This window comes from Lycorma delicatula, chromosome 2 (assembly GCF_047948215.1).
Source record: "Lycorma delicatula isolate Av1 chromosome 2, ASM4794821v1, whole genome shotgun sequence".
NCBI lineage: Eukaryota > Metazoa > Arthropoda > Insecta > Hemiptera > Fulgoridae > Lycorma > Lycorma delicatula.
The window spans coordinates 155501215-155527388 of record NC_134456.1 but is presented as its reverse complement, the minus strand read 5'-3'; the positions used below and the strand labels follow the sequence as shown (position 1 = coordinate 155527388).

General features: G+C 31.3%; 1 protein-coding gene across 11 annotated transcripts in view; it reads left to right on the top strand.

Annotated features, from left to right (window-relative positions):
* LOC142319334 (glycerol kinase 3-like) overlaps positions 1 to 26174 on the top strand; it is a 113785-nt gene that overhangs the window by 70201 nt on the left and 17410 nt on the right. For 4 of the 11 annotated variants that reach the window (XM_075356515.1, XM_075356519.1, XM_075356518.1 and 1 more), the window contains exons 7-10: positions 1474 to 1727; positions 4467 to 4672; positions 9285 to 9428; positions 11640 to 11726. In XM_075356515.1, the coding sequence (XP_075212630.1) occupies positions 1474 to 1727; positions 4467 to 4672; positions 9285 to 9428; positions 11640 to 11726 (691 nt within the window). Of the gene's footprint in view, positions 1 to 1473; positions 1728 to 4466; positions 4673 to 9284; positions 9429 to 11639; positions 11727 to 13696; positions 17036 to 23485; positions 23557 to 26174 lie in introns of those variants that run through there. The other 7 variants (XM_075356513.1, XM_075356514.1, XM_075356512.1 and 4 more) reach the window with 5 other exon arrangements.

Genomic DNA, 26174 nt, shown 5'->3' with positions numbered 1-26174 from the left:
TTTATAATAGTCTATTCTCTGCACAAGTCTTCCCACCCCGTCTGGTCAGAAGCCATTGTCATAAAGATAAAGCATGCCCCTCAAGTTACTACCCTATCTCTTGTGACAAGTGTATTATGCAAAGTGATGGAAAGAGTGGGGAACTGCAGGCTTTTATGGTATTTAGAGAGACAGGTCTTTTATGTCGGTGATTTCCGCCAAGGGCAATCTTCTATTGACCATTTAGTGTTACTGGAAGCATCTATTCAAAATGGTTTCCTACTCCGCCAGCACCTCGTTGCTATCTTCTTCAATATCAGGAAGGTGTACGATATGGCCTGGTGACGTAGTATTTTAAACACCCTTAAAGAATGGAGAGTAAGGGCAATATGCTTGCTTTTGTTAGAGGAAATGACCGAAATTCCATGTTCGTGTTGGGAATTTTTTATCAGGTAATGTCACCTTTGAGAATAGAATACCTCAAGGAAAAGTGCCACCTTTTTTGCTACAGCCATCAAAATATTACTAAATATGTGCCACTACTTGTTTCGTTTTGTTTATTTGTTGATGAGTTTTCTACATATATCATTACAGAACATTATATCTCAGCTTGAAGCTTTCACCTTTACAAAGGTGAAGTTGGAGGCCTTACCTTCTCACCTGATAAAACAAAATGTGTAGTCTATCTCGACTGGAGAACCCTTTCATTCCACATATTTTTCTCAACAAAGAGCTAAGAGGTATCTCTCCTGACATTAAGTGTTTAGGTTTATGTTTTTATAACAGTCTTATATGGGTCAAACACATCAAACAATTAAAAATGAAATTTCCAAATTTCTACATATTCTGTGAGTCCTTAGCAACATCAATTGGGGAGCTGACCGATCATGTATGTTGCATTTTTATTATTCTTTAGTTCGTTCCCATTTAAATTATGGTTGTGTCACTTACTCTTTAGCGCATCATCGTGCTTAAAATGCTGGATGCTCTATAACATGCTTTCCTTCATCTTGCTACAGGTGCCTTTAGATCAAGCCTTGTCATAAGCATACTTGTTGACTGCGGAGAGTCATCACTATGGGTTAGACAGGACCAGTTTTTAACATCTTACACTACCCATCTTAAAGCACATCCAAATTTTAATGCAGTCCTTGTGAATCCTCATAAGTAGGTTTGAGGACCATCCATGTTAAACAGCACCTATAGGTATTTACACCCAGCGTTTACTACACGTTTTACATTTTAACACACTTTGGATTTTTCCAATTATTTTATTTTATTATTATTATTATTATTTTATTTTTCCATGGACATTCAACCCTATAGAACTTAATTTAATTTTAATTCTATGCTACAAATAAAACTTTTGTAAAGCAAGAAATAACAATGTTAATTTTTTCTGTAGAAGATAAATGTTTGTAATTATACTTCACTGGATATCTGCTTTTTCTCCCCCTCAAAAAAATACTATTAAATATTTATTTTAACCAACAGAAAGTATTATCTACTCATGGTTTGGTAACAACAGTAGCATTTCAATTGGGTCCTGGAACACGACCAGTATATGCTCTAGAAGGTTCAGCAATGGCAGGTGCTGCATTTAAATGGCTTCATGAGAATCTGAACATGATGGGTGAACCTTATGAGAGTGAAAAAATAGCAAAACAAGTTAATACTACTGCTGATGTTTATTTTGTTCCTGCTTTTACTGGGTTATACGCTCCATACTGGAGAAAAGATGCTAGAGGGTGAGTATGATTATGTTATGAATACTGCTACCTTTTATTTAATAATATTATCCAAATTAATAAATTCATTTAAACCTTAAAAATTTTAGGAAGATATTTTTACTTAACAATTCACTCTTGTTTACATTGAAGAAATACATTTTCAGAGATATCTCCATCATTAGAAGATTGTGTGAATCCATTACTATTAATAATACCATTACCACTAAAAATGAATTCTTGAATGTAGAATAAGAATAATTAATTAAATTCTTAGTGCTCAGATGAAATGTTTAATTTATATAAGATTGTTTATATTGTTAGTTAAAAGCTAACTTGCTTTGGATGTTATCCAAAAGCAAAATTAGTCTTTAAAAAATAAACTTCTTAACTTAAAAGATATTGGCCATCTCCTCCTTAAAAGTCATTTTCTGCATTCATGACATGGTCACTGCATTTTTCCCATTATTGGAAACACTTCTACTTATCATCTCAAATCAGGATGTTCACTACCTCCTGCAATTCATCAGCCTAAATCTCTTCAGTCATTTTGAAAATTTAATCTTGAATTTCAACTTAAGAAACAGGAAGAGGTCATCTGGTGTGCTGGTCTGTTACTCAGCAGGTTTGGGATGACTGTTGTGTTTAGTAGATTCCAAAAATTTACACACAGGTTACTTGCAGAAGAGTGCATCGTCATGATGCAGGAACCGTTTCACAGCAGTGCACTGCATATTATACTTTCATTAAAATTCATTGAAAATCACCAAGCAAAACCTCAGTCTTAACACAATCTCATGGATTGTTCTATAGTCTTATAGGATGGCTTCATGTGTGTTTGCTATATTTTAATATGTTGATGGGAATATTTTTTTAATTAATTTTATTTTGGTGCGTTCCAAGCCCTCATTGTCGGGTATTCACTTTTTCACTGGTACGTTGCAGGATTTTCTTGTAAGCCTTCACTTCTTGTAGAGCTACCTGTCAGTCACTGGTAGAACTAGTCATGAATTTTATATTCAAATAATCCTGTATTGCTTATCCAGGTCCAGTACAAATTTTAATTCATCCAGTATCAGAATTTCATCTTTAATTTAATGTCAGAGTTGACCATAGGGGAAGACACCCTCCAAGTGGCAGTTTTGGTTACCATGCCACCACCTCTCTGCCTAGCCCTTATGGGCTTTACTGGAGGCTATCTTCAAAACCTCGGCAAAAGGCTTCTCTCAGCCTTGTTCTTGCCTCAGTCAGGATGCTACCGATTCAAATGCCACATGTGGCATTCTCATTAGTGAACTACTATCATTAAGACTCAAGAAAAGAAAAAAAAAGAAAAGAAAAGAAAACACAAAGCAGCACCCTAGACCCCTCAGCAATCCTTTCTTTTGCCTTCATCAAAAAGCATTCATCAAAATATTATTTACATGCATGTTTGTATTGTTATGTATTTTCTTTCCCTATAATTAGTACTGTTTTCCTTGAAATATACTTTTTTTTTTCATTACATATATGTATATATATATCTATCAACAAAAAAAAAATATATATATATTCATTAAACGCCTTCTCCAGATTTAAAAATGCCGTGTACATGACTTTATTCCTTCTAAGATTAGTCTGAGAGTCACCTTCGTTGTACTTATCCTGTTTGCTGAAACTGCATATCTAGTACACCTTTCATCGTACATTCTACTTTATTGTAATGTCTATCGTCTGTCCCTACTGCCTTTTTTCTGTTAAGTCTTAGAACTTTATGAAATTCTGATCATAAAATAGAGTTTCCTGTAATATTTCATCTATTTCTTTTTCCTTCATATTCCATATATATATATATATATAATATATATATGTTCTATATTTCTGATAATGATACATTTTGGCATTATTTCTCCAAAGTTTTGTCTTATTTTCTATAAGCTGCATCTACCTTTCCAGTAGTCATATTTTCTCCCTTCACTTTATCTTTTCATTAGTCTATTTTCCTTTTTTGTTTAGCATTTTTTATTAATTTTATTCCTAAACAGCTTGTAAACTCCCTACCTTTATCATATTTATAATTTTTTTACTCTCTGTACTCAATCATTAATACTAATATAACTTTTGTTTGTCATGATTTTCTATTAACATACCTCTACCAAAAATTTCCTCTTCTGCTTTATTGCTTCCTTTTTAACATTTATTCACTAATTTTCAACTGAATTTACAATTGTTTCATTTATTCCTGTGTCGTGATTTGTTGTTTATAACTTCATGTTCTCTTTTAGTGTATTGTCTTAGTCTCGTCTTTCTACTAGTTGTAACTAGTAGTAACTACTACAGTAGTAGTAGTAGTAATTAGCTGTAAATAGTAATAACTAATGGTAACTTATAACCAGTTCTAACTGGTAGTTACAGTAGTAACTAGTTGTAGCTAGTAGAAACTGGTTGTTACTTAGTAACTAGTAGTAGTTGTTACATCCAGTTACTCTCAGTAGCAGTGACAATTTGTAACTACTGGTCATAACTGCTACTGTTACAACTAATTACAACCAGTTACTACTAGTTACCAGTAACAACAGAACTAGATTACATTTAAAGTCGCGTAATTTTGGTGATGTATGGGGATCCCAAAGGAATTTCTATTGATCAATTTTTGTTAAAGCAGTTTTCTTTTCTTGTTATTTTTCCTTATTAAAATACTATTAAGAATTTTAAAAAAACAGTAATTTTTATATAATTATCCACATTGTCTTTAATGTTATTAATGTAATTTTTTTTTAGTATTATTTGTGGGTTAACACAGTTTACAACAAAGGCTCATATTATAAGAGCTGCTCATGAAGCGGTATGTTTCCAAACAAGAGACATATTGGAAGCTATGAACAAAGATTGTGGAGTGCCTTTAAACAGACTTCAGGCTGATGGTGCTTTAGCTAAAAATGATTTATTGATGCAACTTCAAGCTGATCTCATTGGTATACCAATTGGTAAGTATTAGATTAGTTATCTCAATGTTTTTATAAATTTATGTAGTTTTAAAGATTTTGTAATAAGTTTTAGGATTGATGGACAGCCAAGATATTTTCAAATACTACTGAATATTGATTAAGTAATTATACATCTAATCTCTACTCTAATAAGATTAAATATTACCTCATGGATTATCATGAGGTCAGATAAAATTAAGTAATGTAAGCTTGATGATCTGATCATGGTGGATCCCTCAGATAGTGGTTTTTGTTTGTTTACTGTAGAATAACCCATGGACTTTGTTTATTAAAAATTCCATGATGACAGTAATGCAGTGGATTCTGGATAATCTGACCACTTCAGGACTGGGACCATATTTTCCTGTTAAACAATATTAATGAAAAATGGGGAGTTATAGACAAATACAATAAGTTACATGCTAATTATTATTAACATAATTTAACATCTACTTACTTAGATTTTATTTCTAATACAGCATTAAAGTTACATAAACAATATTGTTAAATTACAAAATTATTAAATTGTTTTTGTAGTCTTACATCATTAATAAAAAACAAAGCTTGATAAACAAAATCGAGGTACAATTCAAAATAATGAGTACCTTTCATGGAAAGTAAAATATGAAAATATGTACTTTAATGTCTTGGTTAAACTTCTTGAAAAAATTCTTCTACCTTTCTCAGTTGTCTCTTTTTCATTACCTGGTACTGTACAAATTTGGCACAGATTCCCAGTTCTGCTAGTGGTTTTCCTTCGCTGCCTTGCATAAAATAGCGCTGAAGTTTATCAAAAATATTTTTTGCATTTTGCGTAGATAGGTGCTTTTTCAGTTTTCATCTTCAACTTTGCCCAGTAATCTTTTTGATTATTTCATTATCGCTGGTTTCATTTTCATCGTAGCATTTATGATTTCATTGATTTTCTATAAATCTTCAAAATTTTGAACCTGCTTCTACAATAAAAATGTTAGCATCATTATTCAGTATAGACTATTTCAGCAACTTTTAAAGTTCATTTTGCAAAGCAATTTCTGATTTTGCTTGACTATAAACTGAAATGCCTGCAACAAATTGAGATATGAACTGATATCTTTAGCCATAGCCAAAGAAGACAACATATTTCCTTCAATTTCTTGTGAAATACAAGCTAGTTGGATTTATAACCAGAATTTTGGATCGTTAAAGTGGTGTAATTGTATTTGAATTATACCAACGTGTTTCTGTTTTTACAAAACAATTAAACAGTTGCCCCAAATAACCAGTGATCCTGTTAACTAGAATTCACTGTAATAACAGTTTTAAAGAGCAGAGATCATTTATTTTTTATTTGGACATGCAGATTTACATAAAATATTAAATTATACAGATTTACAACAAATATCATAATTTACCAGTCCATGTTACTCAAAAACTACGATCTTAAATCTTGGCGTACGTATCCATAATCTCTAGTTCTGGCATCAATAACCTTTTCCTGAAATTTGTAATAAACATTCCAAATTAATTCTTTTTTTCTCAATATGTTACTTCTTCTTAATGTAAATTCTTTTTTATCTTCAATATATAACTTGTAATCTATTTCATTGTCCCACACTTCACATTGCTACATAACAACTCCTGTTGGTTATATAGTTGAAATTATGTTAGTCATTGTGAATGAGATATGAACATAAGATTGGATGTTACCAAAAAAGGTTTAATGGGGTAGCAGTTTTGAAAACAATTACATTAATAACTTCATGGACCAAGTGTGACTTAATAGTTGCTAAACACTTACAATTTCTGCAGCAAGTGGTGGTGTATGAAGATTAGATGTGAAATAACACAAGCAGTGCTATATGGTTGTGATAAAGAAATTTTCAGTTGAAATGAGAACCCCAGGCATCAATTTCCATGATAATACTTAGCTTTTTAAGTGTTTGTAACTTTCCCACTGCAAATTTTTTTTGCTTGTAGTACTTTCTCATTCTACGAGTTTTAATCAAATACCTATTGAAATATTTATTGTAATTTGAAGCTGCATCTTTGACTTTAGATGAATATTGTTTTAATGTACAATTAGATAAATCTTATCATTTAAAACTGTTTTTAAATACGGATTTTTAAACTGTCTTTAAACTATTGATTTAAAGTTTAATGCCTTGATTCTTGATTTGTATTCTAAATTCACTTTTCATTAAGTCATAATCACCCATACTTACAACTTTTAGCAGATCTGTATCACATCAAGTTAGAAATGATGATAACATGGGTTTAGTTGTACTTGAGATGGAGACTCACCATATAATGTGAATGTTGATTTCAGTAAATATCACTATAATGTGAGGGTTTTAACAGTGAAATATAATTGCATTCTGGGAAAGATTTTATATATTATTATACTTGGGTATGAAAGTTAGCAGCAAATCTGATCAGCTGAAGGGAGGGAGATCTTCAGCCGTCATTCTCAGACTTCAAAGAATTAAATGCAGGGATGTTTTGTAATCAACACATACACAAGGATTTTTACAAAAGACTCGGAACTACAATTTATATTTATTCAAAAAATAATTTTTGTACTCTATAAAAAAGTGAATTCTGCTAGTATTTGTGTAGATAGATTTTAAAAATCACTGAAATATAACATTTGTTCTAACAAACAGTAATATTTCATTCTTATTATGAATATATGACATAAAATCAATGTGGTATAAAATAATATGTTCTCATAATAAATTGTACAAAGTGTGGTTATTAAATAATGAGATTAATGCTGCTACAGAACAACTGTGCATGCGCCAAATTTATATGACCAGCAGCTATGTAGTGTGAAGCCTTCTCTTTCGATTGTTGCCACTCCAGTTTCTGTAGACATATTAGTCTGGCTGTGGTCTTTGCTTGGATAACATCTGTTTTTTTGTTTTGCCAAAAAAATGATAAATGTTTTATTAGAGCAAAGAATTGTGAAATTTCATATGAAACTTGGAAAAACCACTACTGAAACTTATCTTTTATTAAAAAAAGGTATATGGCAATGAATGTTTATCACATGCGTGGGTTTTTGAGTGGTTTAAGCGTTTCTAAGATAGCCGAAAATATGATGTTTGCCTGGTTCGCCCTTCCATGACAAAAGCGGATAAAAATATTGAAGAAATTAGTCATCTGATCTGATCTGACTGTCGGTTAACTATTCGTGCAACTGCTGAAACTGTAGGAATTGACAAAGAATACATAAGGCAAATTTTACATAACAATTTTAACATGCAAAAAGTGAGCCTGAAAATGGCGCCTAAAATTCTCACAATCGAACAAACAGAAGCTTGTGAAAATGTTTGTTCTGATACCATTGAAGTTTGGGCCATTGAAAATTACCTAAACTTCTTGGAAAGAGTGATAACATGTGATGAATCTTGGTTTTTCACTTATGATTCAGAAACTAAGTGCCAATCCATGCATTGGAAGGCCCCAACTTCATAGAAAGCTAAAAAAGCTCAAATGAGCAAATCAAAATTCAAAGCGATGATGATTGTTTTTTTCAATATATATAGGATTGTGAACACTGGGTTCCTAAACGTCAAACTATTAGTCAACATTACTACCTTGAGGTCCTTGCTCAATTCCGAGAAAAAATGACCCGAATTGTAGAAGAACAAGTCAAGGGTTCTTCTTCAGGACAACGCAACAGCTCACACTGCATTGTCTGTCAAGACGTTTCTAGCCAAGTATAACATCCCAGTGATAGACTATCCACCTTATTCGCCTGACCTGACACCATGTGACTTTTATCTGTAACCCAAGGTCAAATCTACATTAAAAGAAACAAGATTTCAGACCATTGAACCTGTGAAAGAAAAAGCAGTATGCGTCATGAAAGAGCTCACAGAAGAAGACTTCCAGCACTGTTTCAAACTATGGAAAATTTGCATGGAGCATTGTAGGGCTTGAGGAGGGGTGTAAATTGAAAGGGATAATAAAAATATGTATAAATTTAAAATAAAATATTTTACAGCATTAGTCTCATTATTTAATATCTACACCTCATATTTATTTTGAAGAAAAATTTAAATTAACAGAACTGTTCATTTAAGAGTAGGATAAAAAAATATTGTTACTGATAAAATGATGATATTTTACATAAATTTACTTTACATTTTTTCTGTAACAAGTAACGTTTATTAATTATCATAAATTGTAAAAAGAGATAAAGTAAAAACTGCTGAAAAAAGTAGCAATATATTGTAGCCTTATATCTACTGTTTTTACAGATTATAAATAATATTACAGTAATTTTTTTCAGTATGATATCTTTATTATTTATTGAATTGGTCATACTATCTTTTTTTAAAATAAATGTTAAGAAAACAAAAATTCTAAACTTCTCTTTATAGCTATTCTAATTTAATGTATACTTAATAAAATTACCCAGAAAATAAAAATTATGTTATTTTTAAGTATAGTCTTGCAAAATAATCTCTTTTGAAAATAATTCAGTAAATGTTTATCCTGTTTCCTTATTTTAAATGTGTAACATAGATATTTTAATTTTCTTTTAAAATAAAAGAATTAGCTTTAAAATTAGATCATCAAATTTATGGTACAGTTTTAATATTTTTTTTTTTTTTTTTTTTAGTGAGAACAAAGGATGTTGATGTAGTATCTCTCGGAGCAGCATTAATAGCTGGACAGGCAAACGGAATTAATGTTTTTAGTTTAACCAAAGCAAATTATCATGAACATACGGGACAGAAATTCCAGCCAACCACAACACCAGTTGGTAATAGAGTACTGTTGATATCTATTTATCTATTATTTTGTAATATTGAATTGTGAATATTACATCGATTTTTTATCTAAAGGCAAAAGAAATACTTATAAGTAATGTTTTCTTACAAAATATTAATCTTGATATAGCATTTATAAGTTTGGTATATCTAGCTATAATATGTATTATGAAAGAGAAAGTTTGTCTTTGAGGAGATAAATCTTAAGAAACCACTTGAAAAAACTGAATCTTGTATCACATTAACCCTTATTCTTATCTCTGTTATTCTTGAAGTGTTTAGTTTATTTGAATTGAACTAGTAGAAATTATAACAGATTACGTATACATTGTCACAATTTTTCACCTACATTCCACTGTAGATTGTAGTAGTGTTAATGGAAATTAATTGGCAATATTGAGTTAAGAGTGAAGATAGTGTTTTAAGTTGGACTAGACATACAGTGCTCTGCATTTTTTATCTTTTAATTGCTCTGTTTTATTTAATGCTGCACATGAGTGTTATAGATCTTTGTAAATATTATAAATAAAAATATTTTAAATGGGATTATTGTAATTATAGATTCATTTTCTTTATGTTTCATCACTGTGTTCATTTATTTTATCGTTTTCCTTGTTAGTATACAGTAGGAAATTCACCAGAATATTGGCAGTCGTGCTGAAATTTACAGTACAGTTGACCATTGTAATGTCATTACAACTGTTATAATATTTGTTTTCCTACTGCAATTTTAGCATTCCATAATTTTGTTAATAAATTATCTAAAAATTTAGTGTTATTGTATTTAGGAATAGTGTTCTATTGTCTGATATTTAAGTGTTTTTACAAATGTTTCTGATGATCGGTTTCATTGTTGCAGTCATTTAGACAAAAATTACTATTTTGGCTCTGATAAAAGATAAAAAAATTTGTCTGTTATGATCTGCTTTAATAATTCTATTGCAGAATATATATAAAACTTTAATTTATAAGAGGATTGTCTTCTGGGGTAAAAGATAAATTAAGCATGTTTAATTTTAACCAAATTTTGGAAAGAACACCCTGACCCTGTAGGGAAAGACACCTTCCGTGTGGCAGTTTCGATCACCACAACACCTCATCTGTACCTTGCCTTTATGGGCTTTACCAGAGGTCACCTTCAGAACATCGGCAGAAGGCAACTCTCAGCCTTGTTCTTGCCTCAGTCAGGATGCCACCACTGCGAATACTACATGTGATATTCCCATTGGTGTACTATTAGGAAATGAACTCTTTAAAACAAAACATATCTATGTCAAGTCTTTAACAAGACTGAGTGACATGAAGGAACTGAAATTAAAAACAACTATCTACCTGATGATAGGTTAGAATATGAGTTTAACATGCAACCATAACATAACACAAAATATGAAATAAAAATAAACTTTTAAATAAAACTAAGTAAATGAAACACTACAGAAACATCAAATGTTTTTGAAATTCTAAATTCCCTTGGCATTCCGTTCTTTTGCCAGGTAATCGATGGAATTTTCAACGATTACCCATTCGGTTCGGTTTTTCTAATTCTCACAGGTCTAATATCGAGCCACAAATAGTCTCCATGTGCATAAGTTCATATTTGCACATTCGTAAATTTCATGGTATGCGTCATCTAGTCATCTAGTTGCCCACAATCTGGACACACACCTGAATCTACTAGGTCAAATCACTGGAGTCTGTCTTGTAAGGCACCATGACCAGGCATCACACTTGTTAGGGTAAACCCAAGGGGCACCCCGCAAACCAACAACATCTAAGAAGAGATCATGCATACCACCCCTCCTGCCTTATCCCATCTGGCCTGCCATGCTGTTCTATCTTGCAAATTTTTTCTGAAGTCAATTCACCTGACTTCTTAGCAACATAATGCTGCTGCTTTTCTGACGCAATTAAATCTATCGGTTTCACGCCTGCAATCACCAAGATTGCCTCCTGTGAAATAGTATGGTAACCTCTTGCTACTGTTAATAATATATAGCATTGAGCTCTTAATAATATACAGCTTTTAAATTTTAGCCTACCTGCCCAAACAGGCACCACATATAGCATAATCTTTGAAAACAGTGGTTGTTCATCTGTCAATAAATTTTCTGCAAATATCACAAATTTTAAAAATATATTCCATATCTGTTTATGTTAATTTTTGTAATTTAAGATTTAAATTAATAAAAATGTTTTATTTTCAGATCGTGATATGAGGTACAAAAAGTGGAAAATGGCTGTACAGAGAAGTCTAGGATGGTCTATACCCAAAAAATCTGTTTCTATGACAGGTAATAAACCTATATTTAATTATCTGTAAAAAAAAAAGTGAAGATTGTGTGATGGGAGATGATAGTCATCCATTTTTGTGATATTTGTAGTTAGTAATTGGGTTTACCTCTCCCCCTTTTTATTATAATAATAAAAATGTAACTAAGAGAAGCTGAAGGACCACATACAAGTACAAATTTATAATCTTAAACACATTTCAATTGTTAATTAATCATCATCAGTAATATATAGTCCAAAAAACCCAGCATTTATGAAGCGTTACATAAAAAAAGTTTACTTCTAAATATTATATAGAATATTTCAGTATTGTTTTGATTGGTTGTAGCAAGGAGCAAGGATGAAAACAAATATTTGTAATTATAACATTTTGTTACAAGCAGTCAAAGCAAATTGTTTGCTTTGTATGTAATGATTTTGTTTTGTATCCTTAGTTGTATCATTTTTCTTTAAGAATCCAAAACAGTATTATGTTTTAAGTTTTTTCAGGACAAGTAAAAAAATTATATTAACTATATGTAGTTTAAACTTGTAACCGTTAAACTTGTCATGATTTTTTTTTTCAAAAATTAAAAATTTGCTAATAACAAAACAGCTTGTAAAATATTTCCAGTCAGATAGCTCAAATGGTGCTGCTTAATAAGTTATTTATTCATTTTAGGTTTTATACATTTTTTTATTGTTAGTATATTTAAATCGATTTCTGTGGTTTTTGGTTATGCACTTTTGTATGTTGGGCATATTATTTGCAATTTTCTTTTCTTTTATTTTAAAATTGCAGTTTATTGTGTTTATATGTACTTATGAAGTACATAAGGCTCTTAAGTACATATGCTAAGGCTCTTAGCATGCCGTTCACAAATGCAGACACCATTTGCAGTTGTAGCTTCACTGTGTAGGGTTTATATTGTTAAGTTGAAGTGTTTCAAATAATTGAGCTGCCTGCTGATTGCTGAAATATGCCTGCTGATTGTGAAATATGGTCTGTGATTTGATTTTTGACTGTAAGAAATGGAATTTAAAATGTCACAAATCTGCTAAAATTCAAAATACATAATCAGTTATTGTGTTGATTAAATCTACATCTAAAAATGTGAATTGTGTTTGGTTCAGCTTATTAGCTTTGTCTGGAAATATGTAATTAATTGTACTTTGTGAATAGTTAATTTATGTGTATGCTAGCAACCTGAAGTAGCATTATTATATCGTGTTTCGTGAGGTAGATGCACATTGTGATGAGCATGTATTTTTTGTCACTCATGCATGTGTTTATATGTGTTTCTGAATTTTTAAAAAGGAATTTTTCTATTAACTCTGTTTGTAATTTTTTTTAATTGCATTTTTCAATTGCAAAATTGTTATAATATTTTCACTTTTAATTTTTGTTACATTCTGCTCACTTCACTGTTAAACATTACATTTTATTGCTCTTTCTACTGCTTTATATAAAATATGTATATATAGTAATTGCTATTTATTGTAATCACAGGTGATGCTATCAAATAGTTAATATCATTTTTTCAAAGACTCCAACAGATGTGTATATAAATAGCCTAAAAATTTTTATTTTTAGTGAAATCATCATATTGGCTACAGTTATCATTTGTTCCCTGTTCTTTTTTAATGTTATAATGGGTATAGATTTAAAACTTCAATAGTTATCTACTCCTAAACCATCCACATTACTACTAATCCATGTACATTACTTCTCAGGCTTTTCAGGGTGTGTACAATTGTTTTGAAATTTTACTAAACTAGTTAATCTTATATATATATATATATATAGATGCAGAATATCTGCAAAAATTGATTATTGGAAATTAATAGTTTAAATTTGACTTATCGAATTATTGTGTTTTGGGGGTTTATATTTCATATATATATATTACTGAATATTGTATATAATATAATTATACAAGGGCTGTTTTTTAAGTAAGGTTCAATTGGCTGTAGCTATGTAAATTTTGTACAGCTGTTAAACGCTCATGTGCTCCGGCTCTTAGCATGCCTTTCACAAATGCAGACACCATTTGCAGTTGTAGCTTCACTGTGTAGGGTTTATATTGTGAAGTTGAAGTGTTTCAAATAATTGAGCTGCCTGCTGATTGTGAAATATGGTCTGTGATTTGATTTTTGACTGTAAGGAATGTGTCAGCAGCGAACATTCATCGCCAGATAAGTGAAGTTTATGGTTCTAATTCAGTGAGTGACAGCAAAGTGTGTAAATGGGTAAGACATTTCAAGGACAAGTAGGACAATGTCCATGATGAACTGCAATCGAGCTGACCTTCTGTAATCAATTTGTAAGACAATTTGGTGTGTGAAATTGACTAAAACTTGTAAATACCGGCAATTCATGATTTCCACTTTGTCACTTCAGCATGCCATACAGAATGAGTGATTGTAGCCTACTGTCATCTAGAGTTTTGTAGTTGCATGACAATGTATGATCTCATTCTGATGCTCAAAATCTAGAGTTCATCAGATCTTTTGGATGGGAACAAATGGACCATCCATCCTACAGCCCGGACCTTGCACTGAGTGATTACCACCTGTTCTACTACCTGAAGGAGTTCTTGGCAGTAAGTGGTTTGATACCAATGAAGAAGTGAAAACAACAATTTAAAACTGGTTGTCTTCACAGGTGGCTGATTTCTATGATGTGGGCGTAAACAATTTAGTAAAATACTATGATAGATGTTTAAACAAGGTAACTATGTAGAAAAACAGCATAAACTGTGAAATATAAATAAAAGTGTGAGTGAAATAAAAAGTTTTTGAAAATATTAGTTCTTTTTTCTTAAAAAAAAAAAACCTTAATTAAAAATAGCTCTCTTATATCTGTACACTTTTGATTGATCAAAACTATGTATGGTTCAGGTAAAAATAAATAATCATCTTGTCTATTTAACTTGCCTTACAAAATTGATTTTAATCTGTCTAAACAAGTATCCTGTTTCTTTACTGTAGTCTTTTTATAACCATACAAAAGTATATTTCACATTGTAAAGTATAAACTTGTTTAAAATATTGGTATTTTTTTATCCATCATTATTCATGAGAGTTTTGTTTACTAAATTTGACTTTATTATACAGGAAATTGCCTTTTTAAATGTAGCAGTAGTTTCTATTTTTATTATTACTTTAGTACATTGCTATTCTTTTTATGATAATATTGTACCCAATACTGCAGTGAACAGTGGCAAACCTCAAAAGAAACAACATAGTATAAACATTAAGGAGGAGGACATTTTAGAATAACGTTTACACATTTTAGTTACTAAAATGAGACAGATAAATATTGTTTTCTAGTTAAAAATATCCCTATTAAAAAAACCATGTTATTCTAACAGCTGCAAAAATATATGTTAACTTGCAAAGTAAAAGAAATTAAGATGAGAAAGATAAGTTGATGTAGTGCTGACATTTGGATTGAGAAGTGTTCACAATCAAGTTGCTCATGGTTTACTGACACGGAAAAGAGCCAAAGGACTTGCTAACAAAAAAAATGAGAAAAGACAATTTTGTTATCACTGATTGTTGTTTCATAACGAGGAGAAAAGAGAAGAATGCTGACCTTACAGGTGCTGAGAATTAGATAAATAAAAATGGCATAAGATTTCTTCTGAATAGCCACTTTTTAATATTATAATGTTAACAAAAAAAAAAATTTATTATTCTGTTTTGCCTCAACACACTTATTTAACAAGAATAAAGATGTCAAAGGTTGTAAAGTATCTTAAGAGCAGATTACTCACATTATTATGTTGTATTATTATGTCTTAAGACCACGTTATTATGTCAGAAACAAAAAACCAACCTGTGGTTATAGCTAAAACAAAAAGCCACTATTAGTGTTTCAAAGGCATAACAAAATATATATATTTTTTAATATTTGTAGTTGTTACCCGCACAGTATGATATAAACTCTAATGCTTAGATGACAGCACTAATTTTTAATGAATTAATAATTAAATTGATAATTTTCTTTACCATAAACTGTTTTACATGTTAAGGACTGTACAGCACATTAAAGTGAAGCTTGAAAACATTATTATGAAACATTTAAGTGATGCTTCTTCCTGCCAATCCAATGGCATTTAACAAAACTTGTGACAAAATAATAATTAGAAATCTAAATCTTACCATTGAAAAATGCATTTTAAAATTTTGTTAGACACTTAATAAGATCAAGTTATAACTAAATGAATTGACCAAAAAAACTCTTCATGATGCTGTGCATATTTAAACTATGTTATGAAATCACTTGTACAAAAATTGTTTTGAGAAAAGTGGATTTATTGAGTAGGTGAAATTGTAGAAGAATGCTTTGGAAGAAAATATGCAACCTTCGAACATGACAAAATATGAGAAGTTACAGTAGATGGTAATAAATGAACATGTAACTGTAGCAGCCAAACTGATTGAGGAAGACAATTGTGTACCAGTCTTTTTTCACCTAAAATAGCACAAGAAGAAGCAGGTGAAGATGATAAAGAAAACTTACTGATAAGAGTAAATAAAGAAGTACAAAAATCTTTTCTAATTCTGGCGGTACATTCAACAGAAATGAATGTACCGCCAAAATGTAGAAATGTATTTATAGATTATGAATACAAGAGTTTTACAATGATCCTAATACATATTGGTAGACAATCGATTTCATATTAATATTTTTTTTGAAATTAGTTTATTGCATTGCATTATCTTGTCTGTATGTTTAATATTTATGGACACTATAGATTTATATTAGTTTGATCTTCTAACTAGTATGTTTACTAAAAATACTGAAAAATCAATATCCATCTGTGTTATGCATAAACAAACATACCCTGCAAAACTTTCTTTTGTCCTTTTATTTAATTTGCATTGTAGTTTATTGTTTCATTATAAATTGCTATAATTATAATATCAGTATAACATGTATGCGATTTGGTAAGTGAATATGTTAATATATAAATCAGTATGTACATTTTTTGTTACATATTTTATTTTTATTTATGATAGTTATTTGATATTTGTGTGATTCAGCTTAGTACTACTGCATTTACTTTTTTAATTTTTACAGCCTAATTTTAAAAATATAGTGATGGAAAAGTAAGAGAGAAATATTGCTTTTGGTCATTGTTATTCAGTTATGGCTGTCATAAAGGTATTCTCCCACCGTGATGACAATAAATAGCAGTAACTGTATTTCTTTTAGATATTTAATTGCTTTTTTATTTCATTGTACATATTTTTATATTTCTATTTTACTTTTACTAAATTGTATGTATATAGTTGCAAATATAATAAAAAAACTTATGCAGTAGTTATAAATGCTTTGTAAAATGTATTTTCCTTCATTAATTGCACTATCCTTTTTAATTAAATGTTATTATTATATTCATTACTTTCGTTAGGTTTTTCTTAGTTTCTGAGTTTGCGTAAGTTTTTTTTTTTTTGTAAGTGTTTTAATTAGTTTTATAAAACTAAAATACGCTGAATTTTTTATGTGTATTTGTGTCTGTGAAAGGGAGTGTGTATGCAGTAAATACACCCATCAGTGAAATCATTTAATGTGACAGTATTTATACAACTTAAATGTTTTCTTTGTTTGTATTATAATTTTCAGTATCTGACAAATATACTTATCAGTTTATCATTTACTGAAACCACTCTTATCCTAATAATTTCTTGTCCTGACATTGTTTTTGTGGTATAATAATAATAACAAAATGTTTATTTCAGAATAGAGTACAAAAAAATTACATAATCAACATATAGATAAGACCATGAACCGGTCGGTCATCTGTCAGGTTGAGTTCTAATATTTAAAAAGTATCCTATAAACAAACACAAGATTATAATAATCTGATGATTTTATATATATATAAAGGATGATAAGTAATAAATAATCTCCCAGAAGTAAACCAAATTCTACTACCATTAACGGCTAAAAGAAAATGAACAAAAAGTAGACATAATAAAAAAAAGAAAAATAATAAACAGTACAGTACAACACATACAAGATAACTATCAAACCGTACTCAGTCTAATGAACATAAATTTTATTAGTGTAGTTTGATTATGACCTCACCTTTAAATTGTGTGTTTCAGTGCAGCAGGACTCAGTGATGTATACTTCATCCTAAATTCAAGCACCTGGATAGCACACCCACACATACACATACCTCTATATTTGACTCTTTAACTATTAAATTCAGCAACTAAACTACATCTCTAAGACCAAGCACACCTAATAAATCCTATCAGCCTTTTCCAATCCCAGATAATTAAGTAGATTAATTATCTGTTTCCCTGTTAAGACACTGTTACCCAGTTTAGAATTTCTTATATATGCTAATACTGGGCACCGTAAAATAAAATGTACAAGACTACAGGATAAAATCTTATTTATCTTAGGATAAAATGTGATATGTCTTCTTTCTCCAGCCTATTACATAATGTGCTTAACCACTGCCCGCCCTCCCTACCCAGACTTTCATTTAATCTGCATAGTGCACCCCGCGTTCTAAATATTACCGACATTTTCCTGTAAATGTGCCAGTAAAATAATTCTGATCTTCGAGTACATGATCCAGAAGATGGTAAATATTGTGAAATAATGGCTTTTTCGCATGCGCCATCCATTTCTCCTTTAAATCCTTCTTCTTCATGTATTCCTTCACACTATTAAACTGTACATTCCAATCACAAGCACCATCCACACCCTCACTAAATTCACAGCCATATCTTTACGTCATTGACCTCCACACCTTATACCAACCAATATTGTGGTCGATAACTTTAACAGCAACTTTATGTGGCCAATGATCTTCTTTTAAGTTTAATATCTTTATAATATATTTATAATTCATACTAAAAGTAAAATCAAATAAATTAATCTTATTTGTTTCCAAGTATATTACATGTTTGAGTAGACTGTGGCAAACGGAATAACTTTTTAATTAAAAACCTTAACAAAACCTCTAATTCACTGAACATATAATAACCCCAAACCTGTCCCCTGTATGTTACCATCGCTCTCGTTACCTCTTCAAAAGCATCCCATTTACTTTTCACCAGTACTTCATTGTTAGCCAAAAAACTGCTCCACATATTATTCAAATCAAATTTTACTACTGATACCTGTTCCCTTATGTGCTCTCTAAAGACAGCAAAAAATAAAAGTAACGCCCAAGTATTTCTATCTATTGGCCACCTCGATTTGCTCATTTCCTCAAAACTGTCTTTCATGTCTCACTAACCGATCTCCTCTCCTGAAGACCATAATCTTTGTTGTCTTCATATTAATTATTAATCCCCATTGTTCTCAGTATTTTTTAGATCGTTAATCATTATCTGAAGTGCTCTTGGCAAGGATGCCACTAGCATCAGATCATCAGCATACAACAATCCTTTAATATAAGGTCATCAGTTCAAACGTCCTCCCTGATGCTATCCATAAGATCATTGATAAACAATGAGAACAAAGCAGGTGATAATAAATATCCCTGTTTTAAGCTGCTAAATGTACTAAACCCTTCAGTTAAACCCTCAGCACACCACACAAATGCAAGCATATTTTATATAATTCTTCAATAACCCTAAAAAAACTTGTAAGACAAACCGTTTCATATAACTTATATAGACATGCCGGTCGATTGATGCTATCAAAGGTGGCCCTAAAATCAAAAAACAGACAGTACACCTTACCTGTTTCTAAATTTCAAATTAATGTATGTGGATTAAATATATTATCTATAGTAGAATAGTCTTTTCTAAAACCAGCTTGAGACTCATTTAAAATATTATTGTCTCCTAGCCACTTTATTGGCCTATTTAATAAAATGCCCAAAAATATAAAATTAATGCATATATTTTGCTATTGTGTTAATAAACAAAATACTTCTGTAATTCTTAACATCCGACAGATCTCCATTTTTATGGATCGGGAATATAATTTCTTCTGATATTACTGGGCACTTGACCGATCTCTAAAATATTATTTGAAAATTTAACCAATATTTTACTGAAGTCCTTTGGTGCGGCTTCATAAAATTCAAAGATAACCCCATCTGTACCTGGGGCTTTATTTTCTTTTGCTTTCTGGAAGACAACATTTGATTCTACCTCATTGATTAGAGTCCAAAGTTTTGTCATCCTAAATGGTAATGCATATGCGACTGGAATAGCAGCCCCTCCTTCCCACAGATAATTGACAACAAAAATGCTGCACCCATTCACTTGCTGCAATTTCCCCCATACATTTAAATCCCTTCTTTTTAAATATTTTAATTAGTTTCCAAAAGTCCAATGAACTATTAGAAATTTTTCCCTTACCCCTTTAAAAAATTTTAATTTCTTTTTATTACAAAAACTATGATAATTCTTCTTTTCTTTCAAATAAATAAGGCGCGTTTGTTCTGTATTAAGCTGTCTATATAAATTTAAGCAAGCAAAACTTTTTTCCTAGCCTTAAGACATTCCCAGTAAAACCATTTCTGCCTATTGGGTTCCTAAATGTTTCCTCTATTTGTTAAATTTCCTCCGACTGTCTGATAAATTATACCTACAATTTTTCCCCACCCTGATCAGTTTCCCCAGAGAAAGCCACATCCCATGTTAAATCTTCCAATGCTTGCTTGTACCTCTCTGTTTACGCAGCAGACCACCTCAGCTTCGGTAACAGAGACAAAAAACAATCATCATTTTTAAATGGTCACTTCCATTGTACTCTCACCTCAATGGACATGTGATCCGAGAAATCTGTGGAAATAACTTTTTCTTGTTTAGCCTCCGGGAATCACCATATGAGAATAAATGAAGTGTAGTCTTGTACAGGGTCTCAGGTCGACCATTTCTGAGATGTGTGGTTAATTGAAACACAACCACCAATTAACACTGGTATTCACAATCTAGTATTCAAATCTGTTTAAAAGTAACTACCTTTACTAGGGTTTGAATGTTGGCACCCTCAACTTGCGAAGATGCGTTCACCACTAGACTAACCCGATGAGTTGTGGAAATAACTTGAAAATCGTTAACTGTACTTAACAACTTTGTTGATATGCAACATAAATCTACAACCAAACATTCCATCCCCCTCAATAAAAGTCCATTCACCCTTTTCATCAATCCCTGTTCTCCCATTCATCACACACAGATCAGACCTCTTACACAATTCAATCACTTTTGGCCCCCGAGTATTAACCACCTCATCCTCAGAACACCTAATTGCATTTACATTCCATTCATCAATTATTTCATCTGGAAGTACCTGTCAATCTCCTATTCTACTATCTTCTTCTTCTTCTTTTTCCTGTTTAGCCTCCGGTAACTACCGTTTTAGATAATTCTTCAGAGGATGAATGAGGATGATATGTATGAGTGTAAATGAAATGTAGTCTTGTACATTCTCAGTTTGACCATTCCTGAGATGTGTGGTTAATTGAAACCCAACCACCAAAGAACACCGGTATCCACGATCTAGTATTCAAATTCATGTAAAAATATCTGGCTTTACTAGGACTTGAACGCTGTAACTCTCGACTTCCAAATCAGGTGATTTGGGAAGACGCGTTAACCACTAGACCAACCCGGTGGGTTCCTATTCTACCATCAAAATCCCCTAACGGTACAAAGTAACAATGTTTGCCAAATTTTTCCATAAACTTCTAAAATCATCCTCCCATGTCCCACTACTGTTTAAGTAAACTAGAATTAAGTACACACAGCAATCATCCCATTTTACTGTCATTGCTGTCCTCCCCCCCCACAGCTTGGAAAAAAACTGCAATTTAAACCCCCCAAATTATATTTATAGGCTAGCATAATTCCATTTTTACACCTTCTGTAACCTAAAATTCTAACTGCTGAAACTGATACAATCTTATACCCCTGAAACAAATTTTCAAATCATTCAGCTTTCTCATCATCCAACCAAGTCTCACTCAAACAAATAATATCATACTTCTTTATAGTAAAAAAAAAAAATCATGCAACAATAACTTATCGTTGAGTCCCGCTACATTATATCCTAGAATCTTAAGTATTTTATCTCTCTCCCCTTCCTGACAGGCAACCTCACACTACTGAACCTCCCTGGTTTGTCCTGTGATTTTTTAACAATTGGCCCGAGTCATAATTGAACATATCCTTCAATTTTGCCACACCAACTTGTGATTCGCATATCAACTGTCCTGTTAGTTTTTGTGGTATAGTAAAGTAATGATTTATTGGGGTGAATCTTATTAACAAAATCATGATTCTCGTAAGTTTCATTCATAAAAATTTGAAAACAAATTTTATTTTGATTCATAAGAAGTATGTTGTTTTTTTATGGCTGTTTGCTATATTAGAAAATAATTATTATTCTTTGCTGTGTATACAAGTATCAGAAGATTTTCAAATGACATAACCATGTTAACAAAGCATAAATAGACTGGTATATTATTTGTAATATGCATTAATTTTACTATACATTACATTACTGATTGAAAGAACAAGATTAGATAAACACTTTTACTTAAAAATTTACAATTGTAATGACTGGTTTTTATGAAGTAGAAAACAGATGGTGTTGGTCTTAGAATTTGACTAGTAATATAATTTCAAATGTAGTAGTACAACAAATTTTTGGTTCTGGGGAAGATAACCAGGTAAGGCAATACCTTGGTGGATTAATCATCCCCCGTGTTCCTTTTTGGGTTATTCCTCTTCCCTATGACTTCCTTATCCTTTATTCTTTCTTGCTTGGACAAGCATCATGGAAGTTGAGTCAGTGTCTGTGGTTTTATTGTAGCATCATCCTTGCACATTCTGGTATCCTGCAAGGCAGTAGCTTCTTTATCAGAGAATAGTTGAGTAGCAACCTTGTGGTCCTATGGAACTATTCAAACATTCTCTTTGTACTTTTTATACTGGTGTTTGTATAAAAAGTACAAGGTAGCGGATGAGGTGCCTACTGAGACTTAAGTAAAACTAACCCTCAAACTTCTACTGCCTATTCATAATATGAATAATTTTCCTACTGATTTTTTAAAACACAATTAAAAGGTTTTCTTTTATAGAATCAATATTATCCTTGTCTGTTATTTTTAATAATATTAATTAAATTTTAAAAAAAGAAACATCCATTTAACATGTGCTTAAATAATTCTCATTAATGCCTTCTGGCTTTTGATTTATTTTGCTTTGATCGAGGTATGTCTGGTTTTCCTTGATTCATCTAGGAAATTGCTGGACTGTTCCTTTTTTTATCTGGAGTGATATATACACAGAACATTACCTATGTTCTTGTATACTTACTATACAATTAAAAAATTCAAATATCTGCATCCTGTTAACTGTGCACATATAAATGGATGCTGTGATCTGTGTGACATTATGATCACTGATTGGCTGCTTAACTGTGCCCAGAGATCCTTTAATTCATTCCCCCAACATGTTTGTGGAACATCTCATCAATTTGGTGTGAATTCTTTGAGGCTCAATACCTACATATACCCAGAACTTACACTATCATTTGATGATAGGTTCAAGTCTTTTTAATTTAAATGTTGCATTTTCAGTTATGTATTATAGTAGTTAATACAATTATAATTTTCTACCAAATTGATGATAAATATTATATGAACAACAGCCTCCAACTTATTTATGATTAATTACTGTTGTAACAATCCTTGAACAAATTACACAAGTTGTAATTTATGTCTTAAGACCTATGAAGATGTGAATTATCTTGTGGTTTTATTATTATTATTATTTTTATTTTTAGCTATCTTCAGTGAGTCATGGAAGTTTCTTCTTGTGGGATATAGTTTTCACTTCTAGAAGTTTATGTTCAATTCTTGTGCTATTGATGATCATAGTTATAATCTTAAATAGAATATTTATATTCAAGCTAAAAGGAAAATCTTATTTTACACCTAATTTAAAGATATATTCATACAGAAAGGGAGTTAACAAAGGTTTTTATTGTTTATCTGTCGGTTTAATTACAGATTTATTAAATGCCTTTGCTCGGGCATAAAGTAAGGTATTTATTTCAGATCTAAAGTCATAAGGCTCCTATGAAAAGACACAAAATCTTCACAGCATTAAATTTACAAGGGAGCGGATTATGTTTCTGATCAGATCAGCATCCCTGCTTACAGCCGAGAACGCAAATTTGCAATAATTAAGATTGCTGCGGATTTATTTTGATGTCAATAGCATCTTTATCACAGGATATTTTTTATACTTAAGAAAACTTATTTTTAAAAATTAATTTGCTTTTAGCAAAGTTGACAGAAATTTTACAAAATATTTAATTTTAAATGATCAGCCACATGAGGATCACAAAAACATAAGGAAAAAAGACAAAATCCTTATGTCATTTTTGATAATATTAAAAGTTAATCAAAACAGCCACTGTTCATCCTACGTTCTTGGTTAGTTGTGGCATCAAGATATGAAATTCTCCATATTCATTTCTACATTAATTATGGATGCACTTTCATTAATTCCTTAAAAAGAATAACGGTAAAAAATTGACATTTTCCACAAATCTTGTGATGGAATTGAGCTTTGATGAGAATATACTCATTGATTTTGTTGCCTTTTTATCTGTGAATATTTTATCTCAGTCTATGAGATACTTGCTCTCATAAAGAAAGATTTTATGTAATTCATAACAGTAAAATTTTTATAAATGTTTTTGTAAAAAAAAAGATGGGAAATATAGGTTTATGAAAATATTATTGCTGCTGTGTGCCAAAGAAAGAGTTCAATTTAATATTCTCCATTGCCTTTTCAATTCTATGACAAATTTTTTTATGTTTAGCTTATTAAAAATGTCAAATTTGGATTTATGGAAGTAAAAACGTTTTTAGGTGTTTTTTTTAAAGCTTGTAAAAAGTTAAGTCTTGTTTTGTTGCTAATTATATAGCATCATTGTGTCAAATTTGATCCATCCTTTCTTAAGATATCAAGCATAAAACAAGTCAACTTATATTCATACATTCTTACATTCATCATTCTGGAATTTTTAAATTCCAGAATTTTTAATTTTTTGGTCAGATGGGGGAAAATTATATTTTTTGGTAGGTATAAAGAAAGCAAAAAATAAAAATAATAACAATAAATCTTTGTTTTTATTGTTTTATAAAGCCTGTTTATTTTTATTTATTGTATTGCAACTGACTTAAAGTTGCTTGAATTGAATTAAAAATGCTGCAAAACATTCTGTTGTATTCAAGAACAAAACCAGCATGGTAGATAAATCATAATCATTACAATTAACTCCTCCTCTATGAATCATGAGACCTTGCCGTTGGTGAGGGGGCTTGAGTGCTCAGGAATACAGAGTAGCTGGACCGAAGGTGCAACCATATCGGAGAGGTATCTGTTGAGAGCCAGACTAAGGAATGATTCCTGAAAGAGGGCAGCAGCTCTTTCAGTAGTTGTTAGGGGCGTGAGTCAGGACGACTTAAACGGCCGTATCAACATCACTCAGTCCTCTGAGTACTGCGCAGCTGAAAGCAATGGAAAACTACAGCTGCTTTTTTTCCAAGAAAATGTGGCTCTCTGCATTTTCACATACCAATAATGGAGGCGCCTTCCTTGGTAAAATATTCCGGAGGTAAAATAGTCCCCCGTTCGGATCTCCGGGTGGGGACTACTAAGGAAGGGGTCACCAGAAAATTAAAAAATAACATTCTACGAGTCGGAGCGTGGAATGTTAGAAGCTTAAAAAAGGTTGGTAGGCTAGAAAATTTAAAAAAGGAAATGGGTCGGACAAATGTGGATATAGTAGGAATTAGTGAGGTTCGGTGGGAAGAGGAAGGCGACTTTTGGTCAGGTGATTTTAGAGTAATTAACTCAGCGTCAAATAATGGGCAGGCAGGAGTAGGTTTCGTGATGAACAAGAAGATAGGGAGGAGAGTGGAGTATTTCAAAACGCATAGCGATAGAATCATTGTAATAAGGATAAAATCAAAACCTAAACCGACAACGATTGTTAACGTCTATATGCCTACAAGCGCCCATGATGATGATGAGGTAGAGTGTGTATACGAAGAGATTGATGAAGCAATTAAACACGTAAAAGGAGATGAAAATTTAATAATAGTTGCAGATTGGAATGCAAGCATTGGAGAAGGCAAGGAAGGAAATATAGTGGGTGAATACGGGCTGGGCAAAAGGAATGAAAGAGGGGACCGACTTATAGAGTTTTGCACGAAGTATAATTTAGTAATTGCCAACACCCAATTTAAAAATCATAATAGAAGAATATACACTTGGAAAAAGCCAGGCGATACTGCAAGGTATCAGATAGATTATATCATGGTTAAGCAAAGATTTAGAAATCAACTCGTTGACTGCAAAACTTACCCTGGAGCAGACATTGATAGCGACCATAATTTGGTGATAATGAAATGTAGATTGGGGTTTAAAAACCTGAAGAAAAGATGTCAGATGAATCG